Raw genomic sequence first — 19,968 nt, forward strand, 5'->3', positions numbered from 1 at the left:
CACCGGGGGGCGATCCCCTCAGCGCTTCACCTCTAGTCCCGCCCCGGCGTCGTCCCCCTCAGCGCCTCGCCTCCTCACGCAGTGGCCGCTCCCCGCCGCGCCTTATTTCCCTTCACCCGAAGGCTCCTTTCCTCAGTCCGAGTCCTGCTCCCTCAAGCACCTTACCCCGAGGGTGAGGCCATTCTCCTCCTCAGCCTCACGTTCTTGGCCAGTCAGGGCCCCTCTGAAACTTCCCCTTTCCCTTAAGGACTGATCCCTCTTGATGCCTGATGCTCCCCACAGGGTAGTTTCTCCCCTCGTGGCACCCCGATCACCCGTTTTTTGTCTGCTCCCCTCTTCTTCCAGAATCTCCTCTTTCTCCCTTGTCTGCACCTCCTTCACCTCCTCAAAGGAATCCTAACACCTCTCAGGGAGCCCTTTTCCGAAGGACTTGTGAGCAAGCAGGTATGTCCCTTAAAATCCGTACCTCCAGATTGATCTGTGTAATGAGCATGCCAGAGGGTGCGAAGTAAAAGGTTTGCAGAACCACAATATGTGTTGAAAATAGAAAATCTGAAGAAAAATTGACCCTTCTCTCTCTCAGTCTTTCTCTTTTGGGCATCATCGTGTAACCTTCCCCATTTTGCATCAGTTGAATTTCACACTCAGTTGCCTCAGACCATCGCCTGAGCCTGTTCAGAGAGGCACAAAGTGTCACAGGCAGCTGTACCTGACTGCTTGGCAAGGTACGTGCTTGTGAGACAAACCACGTTAACAAGAAAGACACAATGATAAATATTAAATATTTTCAGTGTATAATTACTGTGAGGATTCCCATTTCAAGTGGCTGCTTTTCATGAAACAGTGTGTACAACAGTACGGATGAAGTGCTACAGATTTATTTACCTGTTTGATCAGATGAAATTATTTAATATATTACCACATGATAATGGATGTGCTGTGATATTGGAGGAAAAGTGTATTCAAAGCTGTAGTAAACAAGATTTACCACCAATGCTTTATATCCTATTAAATCTGGTTGGGAAGAAACATTTTTTCTGTGCAATGGACCATGGCTCAACTTAAGACCCACACCAAGTGTCTTCATATCACTGATTCAGCAGCAGGAGCATTCACACAATTGCGTATTTTGTCTTTGAGGCCAGTTCAGACAACACAGGTTTGGGTAAGTTCATGTGAGCAGTTGGTTACAGGTCTGTGCAGTTGCTCAGTATGCTATATTTGATAGGATATTGCTGCCACTCATGTATTGGAGAGCAGAACAGTCTCCAGGCTTGGCTTTAGTGTAGAAATAGATGTTATTTGCTTTTGCAGTAGAGCGTGTCAGTTTTGAACAGGAAGAGTATGGAGGGTTGGTATCAAAGATTTTTGTGAGGGAGAGACCGTTCATGGGCATCTGTTATTTTTGGTCAGGACATGACACAGAGAACAATGGCTGCGGATGGACGTATCCATAGATATGAAATCCACCCTGCTCCTCCCATGGGAGCCCTGCTGGTGCTCAGAAGAGAGAGAATGCGGAGATTTGAAGATTTGATGGCAGGTGGGACGTGGCAGCTGAGTTCTGGCAGTTGAGATAAGCTGTGCTCTCAAGGTCTCCTCGGAGGAATGGGAAAGCTGCTGAGGTTAGATTAGTCACAATATTTCCTTGCAAGATAGTGACTGGTGTTATTGTTTTGTTACCTGAGTAGGAGTTTCACATTGTTCTTGTTCATTCACATGAGACAGGAATAGAGGGAGAGAAACACAAAGTGTGTATACATTTTAGTGGGAGTAACACAGGAAAAAATTCTGTTTGTAGATTCTGTAATACTGTCATGGTACTAGTTGAATATCTTCCACAAAATCAATACAAATTGCAGAGCTGTGAGTGAAATGGGATGCTCACTTCACAAGCAACACTCATGCCAGGAAGACTTGTAAACAGCGAGGATTTGCAGTGTTTTCTAGAGGTGGCTGAGGTTTGGATGTGTCTGTTGTTCTCCAAAGGACTGTTTCAGAGGATGCATATCCCCCAGGCTGAAAATTCTTTGTCTCCAGCTCTCATGTGCTCTTCCCAGGACCTTCTGGACTGCTTTATCCCAGAGGAATATGGTTGTCACAGGAGCTCCCAGAGGAGAATCAGAGTTTGCTATAGCTGTCGATTCAATCCACTAATTACTTTGAAATACAAACCAAGGCCTTGTCTTTGAATAAGGAGCTGACTTAGAGCTAGGAGAGAGCCATGTGTAGCTCTGGATGTGTTCCTACCAGGCTAAGCACGGAAAGAGGTGTGTGGCTAAATTACAGTCTGGCCAGAGGCTGCGCTTTGTCATTTGTCTGGGGGTTGGTGAAAAAATTCTCACAGCGAGGTTTCCGATACGTGTGTTTTTGTGTGGTAAGTAACCTGAGCTGCCCCGAGTGAAAAGCAGGCCACTTAACTGGGAATTGTAGACTGTGCAGACGTCTTAGAAATTGCTTTTAGCTGTGTTGGTGTGAAGACTGAACAGAGGAGAAGTTTACCATTTTATAGTTATTTATTTGCTTATCTGGAGTTCTTCTAGATTGCATTGATTTGACGATTGAAAGTTAAAAATCAGTTATTGAATTAATCTAATGCCATAAAACTGAGAAATGTGTCCTGTCCTGCCTTCACGTAGGTAAATAAAATAATTACTAGTAATTGTAAGATCTACTGAATTATTTTAGGTGCCTGCCATTCAGGAATTAACAGTATGTTGTACGATCTATAAGCTTACACAGCATGGAATGCTGACACAACATTTTCAATATTAGAGCCCTGATCCTGTAATGAATACAGCAAATCTAATGCAGTTTGTTTGGTATCTGCTGCAGCAGATGTTGTATAATGCAATGAAAAAAGTAATATTATTTTTGTTCTGCATGTCACCAGAAAATGTCAGCCACTCTAACTTCAACGCAGCACTCGGAGGTGTATGGCAGTAACTACAAAGACGTCTTGTACGACATCATGGGAGATAGTGTGACTTAAAAAACAGACTAGAATAACTTGGTGACACAAATCATGAAGCTGAAGAAATAAAACTTATAAATAGGCTTGTACAGAAAACCAGTCTTTTGCTTCAATTGTTTTTGAGCAGATGATCAGCTCTCCCTAGGTAGGCGTCTGCTGCGGAGGCTGTGGCCCTGTCTGCCTCTGGTGGCTGGATTCTGGAAGGAGCTTCATGATGTGCAGGTCCCCTGTCCTGTGCCTCAGGTTACTGGGGTTTGGCAAAAAATGCTTGTGGTCTATGGGCAAAAATTCAGTCCTGTGAGCTGAAAATGGAAATGCGCTTTTCGTGCTTCAAATTGACCATTTGCCTATCAAGCAATGGAATTTAAAGGAACATTGTCTCGCCTTCCAGATTAATTTTATATTAACAGCTACAACATATGGTGGAAATTCTTTTCATTCTAAGGCTTTGCTGTACATCTTTCTGTTAATTTAGAAATGGCAGTTTCAGTTTTAATGACCATTGTGACACTAAGAAATGTGTGAAACAGAAGACATAGTTGCTATTTCTATGTGGTCTGCAATAACCAGATTTCCATACCCTGAATCCTAGCTCCTCTGCCTGGGACGTGTTATTTAGAGAGCCCAAATGCCATCATTAATAGCGCTGCTATACAAGGAGTACTGGCATTTCTCGGCATACTGGCTGTGATTAAAAAATACGGTTTCTTCATTTTTCTCCAAGTAAAACTTAGAAAGGACTGAAGTGGAAAAAAAATCAGTATTTGACAGAGAAGGAAGAGCAAACTAGACAGTAAAATAAATTAATTTCAAACTTCAGAAATGTATTTTAATTGCAAAGGAAAAATATTCACATTTTTCTCATTTTGATATCTTGGCAATGACCTGGGAAGGAGGCTCTGACTGATAGCCAGGTAGGCTCGAGGAAGGAAGAACAAATAAAAGGAGATTTTAATTAAAATGAATAAGGACAATTTTATTATATGAAACAAGAGTATGAATCACCTACCTCGCAAATATAGCCTTTTTTAAATTGGACAGAAACCAAATGTAAATTACAGAATCGTAATAAACACGCTGAAATGGTTTCTTAGAGGCAACCTAACGTGGTGCTGTGACCCAAGCTGTAACAACACTGCTTGTCACACAAACCTGTCCTGTCCAGTGATGGAGCCTCTGCCTGCAATCTCTTCCCTCGTTGGATTGTCATTACAGTTGCCTAACGCTTATTCGAACTTGGGTTAATGTCACTTAAGCATTTTCAATTGTTTTTCAGCTTCCATAGGCCCAGAGAACAGCACTTATAGGCACCGAGAAGTTTGTTTACTTCCTTGTCTGTGTTGTCTTTGGCACAATTCCTCTCCATCGTCTCTGCACTAAATAATCCCCATCCTTTCAAACTTTCTCTGCAGGCCACGTACTCTGGAAGTCTGACTTCTGCGCTTTGGGATTTCCTCCCCCTTGCCCACATCTCTCTGGAGCCGCTGGTGCTTTACATGAAGCTTTACCAGTGTGACAGATCCTGTTAAGTATCTCAGTGCCATCTTTGCTTTCTCTGCAGCTGTATGATACTGTTGACTCATACAGGGCTTGTAAATGAAATTACAACTTATGCTTCAATTCTGTTTCTGGTATTTCACATGCAGAAACGAAGCAAGCTGGCATTTACCATTACTCTTGGTAATCCCATGTCTCATTTTCTTATTGAAGAGTTTAACACAGGTAGCCTCTTACGGAGGGAAGTATTTAAATGCTGCCCATCAGTGAGTAAGAGTGGTTGGGAGCTGAACAGATCCCTTAGTGGTTGTCCTGAATTTCTGAATCTCTAATGTCTCAGAAGACTCATTATTAATATCCAAAAATAGGTAGGTTTTAAATACAGCTATTCGGTACTGTTTTAAAATTCAACCTCCCTGAAAACTGGTGCAATGAAACAAGGAAAAATAAATGAAAAAAAGTCTGCTACAATGTTCTGCTCAGTATTGTGGAAATACAAATGTAACAAGGTGCATTTATATAGCTCGTACAAATCATTACAAGGTCCACTTTATAAAGTGCTTCTCAGTGTTTGTAATGTTAAATTGACAAAATCTCTACTATCTTGGCTGAGATCTGACGATTTTAAAATTAGTTCTAGGGAATGAGTTACAAAAATGGTAGTTTTTTTGATCAATGTATGCTGCAGTTCAGCAATTCTTCCTCTTGTAAAAGAGAGGAGGACTGCTTGGCAATGCTATCATGAAAGTGCTCTGTATAGACATGGGGCCAATACTTCAACACAAAACAAATTTTCATCAGAACTATCCCTAGCTTCATAATTACCTCATGTTTTACATAAAGTTTTCTTTAAAACTCTCGGAAAGAAAAAGTGTCATAAGCTGGTTTTCTACTAGACTATCAAATAGTTTGAGTTTCTACTTTTGTGTTTCAATGATTTTCTATAATTTCCCAAGTAAATTGGCTGAAATATGAATCCTGCAAATCTCCATGTGTGAGAGCTGTTCATTGATAACAAGGAAGAATTCCAGTTACTGACACAGAACATGCAGACTTTTGTTTTTCCTTCTAGGAGCATCGTTCTGTTACTCAAAGATGTCCTTTGTTCCAAGACAGTCATCTAAAATGTCCATTTTTTTGCTATTTTGTATTGAAGGACCTCAGCTTTAATTTTAGTGAAGTCTCACTTGGAGTCACAGCCCTAGATCATAGTTTTAAGTCTCTGACAGTTAAAAGATGAAAACGGATCAGTTGAACAAGTCAAACCCCTCTCATCTTTAAATCAAATATATTTTCCTGCTTTACATTAAATAGTATGAATTCCAATGGGGAATTACAACATGAAGTCATCCTCAGTACATCCTGCAGAAGATCAGATGTGTTAACATCTGGATTGTGGTGCTGTCCCGGCACAGGGCCCCTGCGCATAAAGAGGCAAACAGGAGGTAAACGCCGGGAGGGGATGGGTGCGGTGATGTGCCGGGGTTTGCGTCTGATTCATTCGACTCCCTGCGATGTTCATTCAGTGCTGAGTGAAGCATGTTGGCAAACCTGCCACCAGCCTTCCCGGGGGAGGACGGGGACGTTTGCGTCACCTCTGCCTGATGGAAGTGTGAGCACGAGGATGGGACCCAGCTGCATCACAAAGTGGGGGAGCATCGCACCCTGTCCCTGCAGGTGCTGGGGAGGGAAGAGCTCTCTGTGGCTGGGCCACCAGTGCTCTGCCGTGGGAAATCTGCTCTTGGTTAACTGGCCAGCTGGTTAACTGGCTGGTTAACTAGCTGGTTAACTTCATGGAGTGAGTGGGGAGGCTGGGTTCATGTTATATTGAACAAGAGCTGTGTTTCACAAAACTGACGTCCCTGGGAGAAATGAGCTCTCTCTCCCCATCAGTGTGGCCTGACACAGATGTTGTGTCAGAGCTGACTGAGAACTGGGCAGAGGTTTACAGAAAATTGATCAAAAATATTTAATCCCAATCAGAAAAAAAAGCTGAAATTTTGACATTTGCAATGTAACACTTAAGGGAAAAAAGTACCTTTCAGGACAATAAACTCCTTTCTGTTTTCTTTTTATTTTGATTTTAATTTAGATATGATTTTTATTTAAACCATACGTTGTTTTAATTTATTTTTGATATCATTTCTTCATGCTTTTGATGCTGAATAAAACTTATATTGAAATATCTCTTTTAACATTGTACTTTTTTTTTCCAAAATGAAGTTTTATTTAATATGACTCATTCACAGGATGAGTTGATTTCAAGTACTGGCAAATTTTACTGCCAGCTGTACGTTTTCTTAAAATCCCCCTTATCATTAAAACTGTCTTAGGGATGGTGGAATGATATATTTCCCATCAACTGTAGAGGCCAGGTCAAGAAACAGGAATTAACTGCTATGAGTAGTCTGTAACTTAGATTTCTTGCATAAATATCCCATCATATCTGTTTGTCTCATGTCTAAATATTTGGATCAGGCTTCAGCGTTTTTCTGCTACAGTAATAATCAGCCTACCCTAACCAGATTTCAGACTATTCCAGTTCAGGAGCAGCTCTTTGCAAAGAAGGATGCTTTTCCTCTGTGACAAAGCAGAACTAATCAAAAAATGGAAATGAGTGTGTCTTGGCTTTTTCATTGCTTGTTGATAAAAGTCTTGATTTGTTACAGAAAACACTTTAGGAGTAAAATAAATCAGAAGTTTTCATGGCTTTTTAGAGTACCAGAAAGTCAAACTATCTAAGGAAACTCGTAAGTGTTAGGCTAGTTTCATTTTATTCATATATATCTCAGTCTAAATCCATCATATGGTAAGGTTAGGAATATTTTGACATTCAGAGTTTAAAATATATATCATAAATACAGTAGAATGAAATATCTGAATAGGTAAGTGGGTGGAAAGCAGGGATTACTATGACTGGCAAGAATTTACCTATACTACTTATTTTTTTCTCATTACCTATAATTCCATAGCAGCTGTAAGCTTCATTCAAATAAAATCTTACTGTGATGTTTTACAGGCACTAAACAGAAGTGCTGAAAAGCCAGACACAAAGCATCACCTGGATGGCTGCATTCAGAATTTCACCATGTTTCAAGAAGCCCATGGATACCTCCTTTTTTTTTTGGCAGCGCACTAGGCAAGTATTTGTTGGGCCTGATGGGGATGGGGCTGATCTCATGGTGCAGTATTAGATGGTTTGCATAGTCCATTTGCTATTTTCTATATTTTGTTTGATGCAATTTCCTTACCCATGGCAGAGAGAATGCAGAAGAACCTCTAGGAAGGAAAAAGACAAAAGAAAAAGGAAAAAAAAGCACCTTTGGGAGTGTCATGTAATAGCTTGACTACAGCGATGGAGAGAACGATGGAGGAATTACTCAAAGATTGCAGGAAGCTGGATTTTGCTATCTTGTCTCCATCAGCCATGTTTTGCAGGTGTCATCTAGAATGAAACCCTGAGGCAGCAGTTTACTACAAAAGGCTAGAGCTGGGTCTTTACACACTTTGTAGAAAAAGGTGTGCCAACCCTGACCAAAAAAATCTGTTCAGTCGCCCATGCCAAGTTAGCAATATTGAGAATAAACCCCACAGCTCTAATGACAGGACACCAAAGAAAAGAGTCAAAGCAGGTTTTTAAATGAGAATTTTAAATGAGGTGGCTTTTGAACTTTTATTATCTTTGTCTTTTACTTGAAATGCACAAATCAGTTCCGAGATCCTGTGAAGTCTTAATTAGGAGGTGCTCACAGGCATTGCAGCACTAACTATCCATTTGCTAAGAAAAGGAAGGCAGGTCAGTGAATACCTGGTCTGAGAAAGTGCCGTAGCCTGTACTGATTTTCTCTTCAGTGGTGGCAGGCACTCAAAACAAACTTAAAACTGAAAGCTGCTAATTGAGAACTGAAACCATGCAGTGCAAATCTTCCTCTGGGGAGAACAATTTTGCTCTCTGCATGGTGGTGTTTTGCAGCTATAAGTGCCCACATCTCCAAAGGTGCTCTTCCTATAGTGCCTACTTCCCTTTCCTTTCTTTCTTGAATGATTTATCGTGTTCTTTCCAGTATCTCTTTCCTATAATTTCCAGCCAATAATCTACTTTTCAAGAAAGAGTAACAACTGATACACAGTAAAGTCACAGTGAGTGAACAATTTGATGGGATATAAATATGAGGGAGACAAACAAAAAAGAATATAAATGTCTATTGTGGTTTTGTTAGTGAAGGGATGTTGTTGATTTCTGTGAGAGGGGCAATCTTCCTATGCTCGCTATGACTCACCTGTTTTTCCCTCTGTTCCCTGCAGCCAGATGGCATAAACCAGCAAAGGCCAAATAATTCAGCATTCCACAGACTTGTGATGGGCTGGCCCCCAGATAAAGCCAAGATGGTTGAAAATCTTTTCATGCTGCTACAGGTAGGACGGTTTCTTAATTTTGTAAGATTGTAGGGTTCAGTTGATGAATGCTGCAGTGGAATGTCAAGTGCTAATAAAATCCTGGTCTTGACAGGTAAAAGTCAGTCTTTTCTAGAATTGTTTTATAAACCCTTGACTTAACGCTTAACAACATAGCAATGTTTCTTTAAAAAGAACATCACAAGTAGCCTACAGATAAACCATGAAGAACAGTCAATTGCCCTTCAACTAAAATAACTCCGTGAGCCATCAATCAATGGAACAACTGAGAGCAGCATCTGTCAGTCATAACTGACTGTTTGGAGGACTACACCAGCACCACTGCCTCCAGGAGGTTATTGGTTCACAAACAGACAGCATCCACCCAGCCTTTCACATGCAATGCAGCCAATATTACGTGTACTGTGCTCATTCTTCCAGATTGTTATCATATGGCTGTTCATTGGGCATGACAAGCACATAAAAAAGCCATTTCTTAGGCTTGATTATCCAGTCTCTGCAGGCTTGGCGCAGTGGTCAATTGAATGATGTGAAAAGCTACAGCTTGGCATGACAGAGTGGGAAGAATGATAGAAATGTGTATTCTTATAAATCCCCAGGGGACAGCTGCACTGACTGGCTCACGCTGGGACACCCAGCTCAGGTACTCGTGAAATCAGCTCTTACTTCGAGTACGCCCAAGCGATGTAATTCATGATAGTTTGTATTATTTTCAGTTTTTTGCTTCAAGCTGTTAGCCACTTTGGAGATTAAAGGGTTGTTTGTGTTAGAAGACAGTTACATGATGATGCTAGGTGTTGCCTTGATGAAGTCCTGTTTATTTACAAAACATGAGAAAGTCTTTTTTCCTAGCACGTTGGATTAAGTAAACCACAGATTTTTGTGTACAGTGCTTTGACCAAAGCCAGTATTTAGACAAAAAAAGCAGCGCACTCAAAGTTTTCTCTTGCATCAGCAGTCTCCAAATGCAGTTTTCCTCTTTCTCCCTCTGTGTCCGTAGTATGTGCACGTGTTTGGGTTTTTTCTCTCACACAAACACAAAGCTCCAGATTTCAAATGCCCTTTTTGCACTTTCTGTGTCAGTCCAGAGGGAAGCCATGCAGATAATGTGCAACGTACAGGAGCTTTGCCATGTGCCTCTCATTTGAGTAGTAGCTGCTGTTGTTTCACTTCTCTGATCTAAAGGGGCATTTGTTTATTTTTTTGTGCTTATTTGAAGGAACAGTTATGCTTACCCACCAATTTCTGTGAAATTCCAGGAAAAAAAGTCTTCATTTCAGCTTAGCAGGACATTCACACCAGTAATTTGAATACTGATTTTACCTAAACATCTCCAGTAAAACATTTTGAGGATACATCATTCTTTTTAAAGCCTTCATATGTCCTCGTTCTCAAAAATAACCTTCCTCCCTTTTATGTCAAGGACATAGGCTTGCTGCTTAGGACTGGTTTTGTACATGTTATCTTTGTGTTTTATTTCCTCATGTGAAAACGGGCATTGTGAACAATAGGATACCATGTATAGCACATGGTGATATCCGAAAGCCTTAATTTTAAAAACAATTACATTCTAAGTGCATCTGTCAAGCGAGTGGAAAACCTCTATATCAGGCAGGATTGACAAAATAGATGAAGATGTAATTGCTTCTGGTTTATTCTCTTATTTTTTTCATAAGGTTTAAAGCCTTTTCTAGTGCTACTTGGTGTGGTTCTCTGCATCACACTGACTTGCTCAAAACCTCTGTATCAGGCAGGACTGACAAAATAGATGAAGATAATTGCTTCTGGTTTATTCTCTTATTTTTTCATAAGGTTTAAAGCCTTTTCTAGTGCTACTTGGTGTGGTTCTCTGCATCACACTGACTTGCTCCAATGGACTGTACCTTTGCGTACAGTTTCTTGGTGTTATAATGGCAATTTTTACCTCTGCTGGGTGTCACGAGGCCAATGTGCCCAGTGAATGTAAAGTATGAGAAATTATTTATTACGATCGTTTAAAAAAATCTGCAGGCAAAGAGTGAGGCACTGCTCATTGGACAAAATGCAGAAACACAGAATGTCACCAGAGACTCTCAACCTTTTTGCTGTGGTGTCCTGTACAAATAGAATGGACTCATTCCTGCCAAAAATGACATTCCATAGGGCTACTGAAACATTTGATCCTCATTTCACCTGTGCCAGTCTTCCAACAAAATGTTTCTCAGTAGGGGAAGTTTAGAATGATAGATCAGGTCCCCTCCTCAGTGTCACCCAAGCATAGACTTTTTATTCTCCTATGCACTTTAGAGCATTGTCATTTATTGTATGTCTGCAGAAGTTTAAAGCACTTCTTGAGACCCAATAGGAGAAAGTATTACTGCTGTTCTGCAGGTATGTGAACACTGACCTCACTGAAATTAAGTTACTTGCTCAGGATCACACAGAAAATCAATAGAGCTGAGGAAAAAAAATCTAATTTCTTTAATCTCAGGTAATATTTTGACTACCGTGCTTCCTCTCTCCTTATCATTATTCCTACTAATAAGTATTTATGTCTGTTATAGTGTGAACTACAGTTAGGTCATAGAAGTTGCTGCCTGTGCGTACAATCTATCACGTAAAATCATTTCCACTGAGAAAGGAAAACATTGAAATGATGGGGGAATAAACAAGATAAAATGTGCCAAAAAAGGCAGTCAGCTGACAAAAATATTTTTTGACTCTTCATCTGTAAGAAGATCAAAACTGGTCTGATCTAAAAAAAAAAACAAACAACAAACAAACTAAGGGAAAGCAACTAAGCAAGTAAGAAATGTCACGGTTGCGTATTGGCAAGCACGTTAAATTCCACATAAAACCGTCACGGACCAACCCTCGTGCGTGACTCAGAGCAAATGCTGCCTGCAGCCAGTGGGACCGGCTCGCTTAGTTCAATTAATGGCTTCCTGGACCATGAGGAGAAAAAATAGAGAGAACTATTATGAATAATATAAAAATATGGATTTGATCGCTCTAATTGCTTAAACAATGAGTTGTCAAGTGCTTAATGCGGACTGTAATGCGGAAGAACTTGAGAAATCAAATTAACAGGTAAATATTTGCCCTTTTCCTGCACTCTCATGTTCCCACACAAGTCACTGGGAACTTCAGATGCCATCTCCAATCCAGAATAGGAACAGGAGCTCTTAACCCTATACCCATAGGATCATGTCATTCATGTGACCTGCTACTTCAGGACAATAATGACAGCAGAAATCGTAGTGGAGTTTGCCTGACTCTCCTATGTCATTCTAGGTCTCTTGGACCAGGCTTCCCAGTGAGCCAGGGACTGGGCAGAACTCTGCTGTTTCAAACAAAGGAGGAGAATTGCTCACCTGGAGTTCCAAGCTCTGGTTAGAAAACTGTAAAACCCAGTTTTGATCTTAAAAACCAGTTGATTTTAATAAGGAGACACCAGGAAGCCCTCTTCACTGAAAGACAAGAAGCAAAATGTACTGAAAGAATATACAGAGAATGTGGAATAAATTCTGTTAGTAAAATCTACTTGGATGAGGTTTCTATTGCTTGAATCATTGGAAATGAGATGGAAATCAGCATCCAGAGAAGAGTAGAAGGAATTATCTAGCTTTTGCTAGAGGAAGGCTATGAATGGGTTCTCAGCTGATCTTGTCTATGAAAAAACCATAGAAAACCTATGAGGCTAAAGCAGAGCTTCATCCAAGTGGTGAAGACAAAGGAACCGTCCCCAAATTTCATTTATTTATTGAGCTTGTGGAGAGATCCAGAATGACTTTTTACAGAAGTGAACCTGGGTATACCAGCGGCAACAGTCCTGTGAACTACAAGGAGAGGAAGGACAGGGTTCAGGTGGAAATAGGCCGGGGAAAAAAGGTTCAGCTGACCCCGTGTGACAAGGCACATCCTATAGGTATCCTATAGCATAGATGAACCGAGTGGCTGATTGCTGGATATCTGGGTTTTTGGCATACATTCCTCAACACCTGGCCAAAAAGGTACGTGCAGTAATCCTGCAAAAGCACCTTCACTCTCCAGCCATAGCATCTTCTCTTAATTAAGGTTAAACCCAAGCGTGTCACAGAAAGTTACATTCTCTACAAACCTGGCACTGGAAAGTGCTTTGTCTTGCAAATAAACCTCAGTTTCTCCTACAGCTCCTCATCCCAAAGTAAAGCTCGTGTCTGCCTCCCTGAGACTGTGCTAGGACAGAGCCTCTCTGGGCTGGCCTCAAGCCACCAGGTCATTTCAGAGAGGCGGCTAATAGGTAAAAATAGGTGTCTGGAGATAATAAGACATTGCGTCTTATTATCAATTCCCCGAGAAAGCCAACATCCCTCTATCCTTCCTCTCAAAAGGATGCTTTATTATAATTACATATCACTTTATTAGGCAGCTGAAGCAAAGAGCACATTTGATGCTAATGAAGTGCTGCTGTGGTTGAGTCTGTCACTATTTTTGGACCTGCACATCTCCAGCACTTTCGATTGGGTGGCTGAGGCTTTGGATGTCTCTGGCTTCTTCTGTGGGGGATGCTCAGTGCAAAGCAATGACTCAGCTAGCCAGGACTGCAGAACTGTTTACATGCTCAGAATGAGAAAAGCTGCGGGACAGCCAGAACGCACACAAAAGCTCTTTATGCGAGGGAAGGATTTTTCAGGTAGTAGACAGTTATCTAGATTGAAAAATCCTTCTGAATATTCCCTTTGTTTCTGCGTTGGTCACCTGTACAGTCCTTGTTTTTCCTCTTTTCCATCCCCCCACCCCAGAGGATTTCACACACAAAAAAAAGTCAGATTTCACAGAACTTAAGGAAAATATTTTAGAGGTTAAGAGATGAATCACAGCTGTCCACCGGCTGCCTTTCCTTATGAAAGACGAGGTTTTTGCCATCTCCATTTTCTGCAGCAAAGCCCAAGGAGCTGCTTGCACTGTGAAGGCATGATTTGGTGTTAAAAACTGACTTAACAGCTAGCGCCCCCAGAAGCAGGGCTGCTCCCACGCCCCTTTGAGCCAGCACCAACATTCAGCTCGTCCCACAGCAACTCAGCTTGGGGATCTAAACCAGCAGGAAAATACTCATTCTTCCCTCTCTCTCTCCCCACCTTGCAGCGCTGGGTTACTGGTCACCACCTTGTCAGACCAGTGACTGGACTGGGGCGAGGGAGGCGATGGCAGCACGTGAGACCAGTTCTCTGCCAGGACCTGTTAGGACAACTGCACTGTATTACCACATCACTTCCTGACAGCACACTGGGAGACAGAGCCTCCCCTTCCAGTAAACAAGGTTAATGGCTCCATGGATAATTTAATGTCTTCTGATAGGCAAATGAGGAATGTGTCAGAGTAATCAATAATTAGAGAAAATTGTATCTAAATGCCTAGTTGTTCTTAGACAAGCCCATAGGGGTGTTTTGTAACTACAACTTCCCATTCCCAGAGAGGAAGAGAAGGACTGAAGCACGGGTACCCCTTAAATGTTCTCTTGAACTGCAACTGCGCGACCAAATCTCAGTTTGCAGACCTTGCAATACCACATCCTGCGACAAACTATTCTGATCAAGAGGCCTACCTGCTGGTTTTAGACTTTTCTCATTGAAGTGTTCCCACATACAAGTTTTACTTCAGGTGAGATTTCTACGCAATATTGGGTTAAGATCTTTCTTTGGTAGTACCAGTAAACTTCTCTTACTCCTAGCAGTGAGATGCGTGCAACACTTCTGTATCTTTTTAGAGTTGATTTATGTAAACAGGGCAGTCCCACCACTGCAGTAAATATCTCACATCAACTTAAGAAACCTCTGACCATACCCATTACCCACCAAACCACACACAAGAGATGTAACTCATCACAGGTGCAATTCCCATGACAGGCAAAAATAAAGCACCACCACAGGGCAGAACCCAGCACAGAGCAATGCGAGATGCACCCAGCCAGTGCACCAGGAGCTCTGCATTCAGACAGCCCACTCGCTGGCTCCCTCTGCTGAACACACCAATATTCATCTGTTAATTACCAAGAGGAAATGGTGGCAGAGCACCCACTGCTGTAGACTTCCACCCTCTAACATCAGCTATAAAGAATGGGCAGAGTCCCTCAGTGCAGGAATCCACAGGTATTATGAGGTTTTTTTCACTGGCTCTGGCACACCTGAAGCCCAATTCCTCCTTCTCCATGGATGTGATATTGCAGGCATCCACCTCAGTGAGGGTCGCATCACTCCCTTTTCTAGCCCCTTTTCCCGAAGCTGGTATGAATTTGACAAAAATCTCTACTCCCTGTCAAGTTTGACCCCATTGGCTACTTTCAGCTCAGAATTAATGGGCAGACAGATGGTGCAGTTATATAAGCCTCGTTTCCTGCCTAAGTCTGGCTAAGAAAGAGCTCAAGCATGCTAGAATTGTTAATATGTACATCCTCGGTTTTTGTCAGAGCAGAGCTAATGCTACCCAAGCATCCTCTTCCAGGTATCTGGTAACTGCTCTCAACAGAGACAGAAAACAGACAGCACTAACTTTCTCATCTCAATTTCTGCTAGTTTCTGGGCTAGGAAAAACTGAGACTCCAGAAGTCTTCCAGGATAGGAAAATACTTACCTTTCACAAAAACAGATTCTGCTTTGTAACTTCTGAGCCTACAGAATGAAGAATCATGCTTTTGCTTTGTGATCTATTGGTATAACGGTACTCTTCCCAACTAGAAGTGTTAAATCTCACATGGATAAACAAAGAATGGGGAAAAAATGGGATTTGGGAAGGGACATAAATTCCATATTTTGTTATATTTCCAGGGATGGCAAGTTACCCTGCAACTCTAAACTCCGGAGTATTCCCAGCATTTCCACTTCAAAATGCAAGGCATAGCTCTTGAAATGCTTCTAAAATTCACTGTATTTCCTGAGGTTTACGTGGTGATTGATGGACCAAAGCTGTTCATCAGAAAAACCATCTCAACAAAGCTGTACACAAGGTTTAAAATGCCAGTGAGTTACCCAGCAGTGGTGGGTTGCTAAGACCTGGTTCTTCACAAAAGATACCTGATGCACAGGTATCAGCACAGCAAGGGTGCAGAGAAATACGCCTGCACAGACACTGGGCTGGACTTTATTCTGCAGTGTGTCCTGGCAGGCAGGCAATCCAGTATTTATGTCTGCTATTCCTAAAAGAAAATACATTGCGTTTGTTTGCCCCTCAACTCATTCATAGTAAAGAAAGCTGAATTCCTGTTTATACATAATTTAAAAAACCCTCAACAATGACAAAAAAAACCCAAAAACCAACCAAACCTCATACCCACAAAAACCTTACACATGCAAAATATTGATCATCTCCATACTGCCCCTCAGAATTTCCTGCCACAAGAACTTTTCCTATCTGTTAAATAACAAGCACTGCAAGATCTATGCAGCACATTCTATTACAGATTGCAATGAAGACACCAGAAATCCTTGGTTTCCCTTCAGGTTTAATGTGGTGCTTTCAGAACAGTTAAAACACCAATTTGTGGGGATAGACTCCATTTGAGAGACAGAAAGTAGAACGCAGGTACCCACGGAGCTGAGGCACCTTCTTGATTCGTGCAAGGATCTGTGAATCCACTGCCTTCTGGTCCGTCTTGCGCTGCTCCGTTATCTCGTATTTCTAGAAAGTACAAAGAATAATGTTAAAACCCTGCAGAGTGACTTCAGACTCTTCTGAGGAGATGAGAAAATTCAGGGCAAGCTCTGAGTCCCGGCATTTTTCAAGAAATCTTTTCTCCATTTGTTCTAAATATGGGAAAGGTGGCAGGAGACCGGAGGTGGCAGAGAGAACTGAAGCCACCGTTTGGCTTACGCTGCAGCTATCAGAGCCAGCAGCGCGCTCTTGGCAGTGTCAAAACAGTACAGGTGTTTCTCAGTAAAAAAAAAGACCTTTAACTGGAATAATAATTGCTGCTAGAAGCAGAAAAGAATCCCCCAATTTGAACGGGGTTCATCTCAGTGCCGCTGCATTAATTCATCTTAATGGCATAACCTCACTTTATTGAGGACCACTTAAAATTCAATTGTCCATTTGTTTCATGGTATTTCCCTTTCCAGCCTGGCTTTAAGTAACAAAGGCATTCAGAAGAATGAACAATCATGTTCCTTACTTCTTTTTCAGTGTCAAAGATCTCGCCTTCCTGGTGCTTGGGCTTACGCAGCCTCTTCTTCTTAAAGTACGCATCGGTGAGATGCTTGGGAATTTTCACTCCGGAGATATCAACCTTTGTAGATGTAGCAATAACAAATTTCTGATGGGCCCTACGCAGAGGGACACGATTGATAACCAAGGGTCCTAAAGGAAAGGCAAAAGAGAGAACAAGGTTAGCTCTCCTGGCAACAACCACTGCTTTTAATTTTTGTAGTGTACAAGACGATGTTTCTTCAGATGCAGCTGAAATCTGAACAATCAACAACGCCTTTCCCCACAGCCTGGTCTCTTCCAGGTAGTCAGATATTGAAGCTTAATTATCTCTTCCCCTCCGACCAGCCTCCCTGGAAAGTCACAGTACAGGACTCCAGTTAGTTACACAAACACCTGATGCACCAAACCACCCTCATGCAGATCTGCAGTGCTGCTGACCCCAGAGACAAACCTGGCCGAAAATAAAAACTAAGAAAAAAACAACAAAACCAGACAAAAACCCCCGAAACAAAATCATTACACTTAAGTAAAGGGTTTATACCTGTAACAAGCAGAAGGCCAGTATCAAGCTGCTTCAAGAAGACGACACGCTGAAAAGAGATGAGACAGAGCATTAGGCCTCAGGTCCCAGCACCCTGCAATACTGCAACCAAACTGGGACCGTGCCCCGCTCAGCCCGTTACTGGTGGAAGCGCCGACAAAGCATCAGCCATGGGCACAACTGTGCAACTCAAGAAGTGACCACCACACCAGGCAGGCTACCAACACTTCTCAGAGCGGGGCTTTGCCAAAGTTATAACAGGCTGTGACTCCACGTGCTTCGTCACTCAAGGCCGAGCAAAACCAATCAGTACCTTCTCTCAATCTTTGCTTACTCTACAGCACGGTGAGACAGCCATCCTGTCACCCAAATTCTTTGTACAAGTTAAAGGCAAGGACCCAGAAGGGCACCACAACAAATCACAGTCAGAGCCAGCCCCAGTTGCATTTTTTTTTCCCATTCTGGTCGGGATTTCCTTCCCTGAACAACATTCTTTTAATTAATGTGACATCGAAGCCAAAGAATTCAAGAAAATAAAGGCTGTCAGTTAAGACCTGTTAGTAAATATCATTAAAACAAAGAATGCAGTTAAATAGGACAATCAAGCGTTACCTTGATAACGAGGTTAAGAATGAAAATGTAACTCCTCCTTTGCAATAACTCAAACCAACGTTCTGGCCTCATTGCAGCAGCAACAGAAACAGAAAAAGGGTCTAGCACTGTGCAGTGCAGAGTTGGCATGGCCTGAATCTGCACACTGCAGGAAAACTCCTCTAAGCCTCCAGACCAACCTGTTGTACTTGCAGTTTGTGTAGAACATTAGTCTAAAAACTAAAGTTTTCCCCTAAAGGCAGAAGGGGAGAAAGCACCTTGGCAGAATTCACAGAGAAGCAGATTTGCATGTCATGGCTGAGCAGCATCCCAGGACATCAGTGGTAAATTCACGACGCCTCTGCTCACTCAAAAGCCATTTCAGCACAGAAATGCTGCGAAGCCACCGAGAGTCCATGAGGGGAAGGGCATGGGATGCTGTTCCAATTACCTTGCCTCTGTGGCGGCCGGTCAGGAGGATCAGGACAGTTCCTGGAGTGATAGAGCCCCGCAGCCGCCTCTTGTGCTGGCAAAAGGGCTTCTTGCCGTGACTCAACAGCTTGCGAGGAACATCCTCGGTCGGGTAATACCTGGGCTAGAATAGAGGAGCAATGTTGTCACCACCCTGCATTTCACAGGACAGAAAGCTTTCACTCAGTTTAGATTCTTCCTCTCATACAAGATGCTATTGCACTAAAGACGACCTTTCCAAAAGGTTTATTTTTCACTGCAACCCAGCCCTTCAGGAGCTCACTGACTATTTGCTGTGGAATTATGCCACAGCAAAAGTTGAAACCAGCTCTGTATTTCTGAGCATGCTTCCCATTCCACACAGAGACACAAACGGCAGAGGAGAACCCACGTTTGTCTTCTAACCACTGCCTAAAATACCACATCTCTCCCAAGAACAACCACCACGGGGTCCCTGCCTCGAGGGGGTAACGGCCAACGGTGCAACACGGCACAGGCTGAGGCTGTGACACTGCTGAGCCAAGATGCCCACCACCTGCCCCCGAGGGCCAGGGCACAGCCCAAACCAGCAAGCCTCCCAGTTCTCCTCTTTACCATTTTGCGGATTTTGACCACACGGCTGCCTCCGTTCTTGTCTCCACCGACCGGCTTGGTGATGGTTGCGCGTGGCTTTTCCTTCTTCTTCTTTTCTATCTGCAGGCAAAGAAAAAAGGAAAAGGTGACATTTCAAGCCAACGACACCACAAAAAACAATGATTATTTGAAGACAGTCGTTACTGGCCTACCTTTGTTTCCGGAGCAGTGTACTTGCGCTTGTACAGTGCTTTTCTGGCATACATGGCTGACCGGGAATACCTCCCGATACCCCGGGCCAGGACAGGGTTACGGCTGGCATGGTGCTTCTTAACTCTCTTCTTCTTCTCACCTACTGCCTTCTGGATTGGCTTCTGCTCAGTCGGCTTCTTCTCACCTGTCTTCTTCTTGCCCGGCTTTTTCTCACCAGCTGCCTTCTCGCCTGGCTTTTTCTCACCCGCCATCTGCAGATCCAAACAAACCAGAATTACGACACTGCAAGGCGTGCAGAGCAGCGTCTAAGCTTCAGAAACAGAAGAGTTGGAACTTGCTCCTTCGCACCGCTCAGGAATTGTCAGCTGCGTCCTGCAGCCACGATGAATCAAGATGCTGCAGTCTAAAGCTCTCCTGCTTGCTGCATACTCATCCATCGCACAAAACGCTCGTCTGTGCTAGTTACAAGTCCACCGAGCGTATCCCAGCGCTCCTCAGTGGGAAGCCCATGGAAACGCAACCACAGGCCGAG

At 42.7% G+C, this 19,968-nt stretch overlaps 1 protein-coding gene across 2 annotated transcripts; it reads right to left on the reverse strand.

Moving 5' to 3' along the window:
* Nucleotides 1-16,333: 16,333 nt before the first annotated feature.
* Nucleotides 16,334-19,689, reverse strand: RPL6 (ribosomal protein L6). Of its 2 annotated transcripts, XM_010184279.1 has the most exons (7): nt 19,621-19,687; nt 19,436-19,575; nt 19,245-19,343; nt 18,631-18,774; nt 17,589-17,637; nt 17,013-17,197; nt 16,334-16,522 (listed from the first exon to the last, which is right to left on the reverse strand). In XM_010184279.1, exons 1-7 carry the CDS (start codon nt 19,685-19,687, stop codon nt 16,370-16,372), a joined length of 837 nt encoding a protein of 278 aa, XP_010182581.1. In that variant the 3' UTR covers nt 16,334-16,369. The 2 variants fall into 2 exon arrangements, with proteins under 2 accessions (XP_010182581.1, XP_010182579.1); XM_010184277.1 differs by having other exon boundaries at nt 19,436-19,689.
* Between the last annotated feature and the right edge of the window lie 279 nt (nt 19,690-19,968).

Source organism: Mesitornis unicolor, unplaced genomic scaffold (genome assembly GCF_000695765.1).
Source record: "Mesitornis unicolor isolate BGI_N332 unplaced genomic scaffold, ASM69576v1 scaffold24545, whole genome shotgun sequence".
In the NCBI taxonomy this organism is placed as follows: Eukaryota; Metazoa; Chordata; class Aves; order Mesitornithiformes; family Mesitornithidae; genus Mesitornis; species Mesitornis unicolor.

Excerpts from the sequence above, each read along its gene's own strand:
- RPL6 (XM_010184277.1), bottom strand. The coding sequence starts at position 19,687 with ATGGCGGGTGAGAAAAAGCCAGGCGAGAAGGCAGCTGGTGAGAAAAAG. Across the intron at positions 18,775-19,244 it reads TGGTCAAAATCCGCAAAATG|CCCAGGTATTACCCGACCGA; the intron begins GTAAAGAGGAGA and ends CCTCTATTCTAG. Across the intron at positions 17,198-17,588 it reads TGGCCTTCTGCTTGTTACAG|GACCCTTGGTTATCAATCGT; the intron begins GTATAAACCCTT and ends CCTTTCCTTTAG.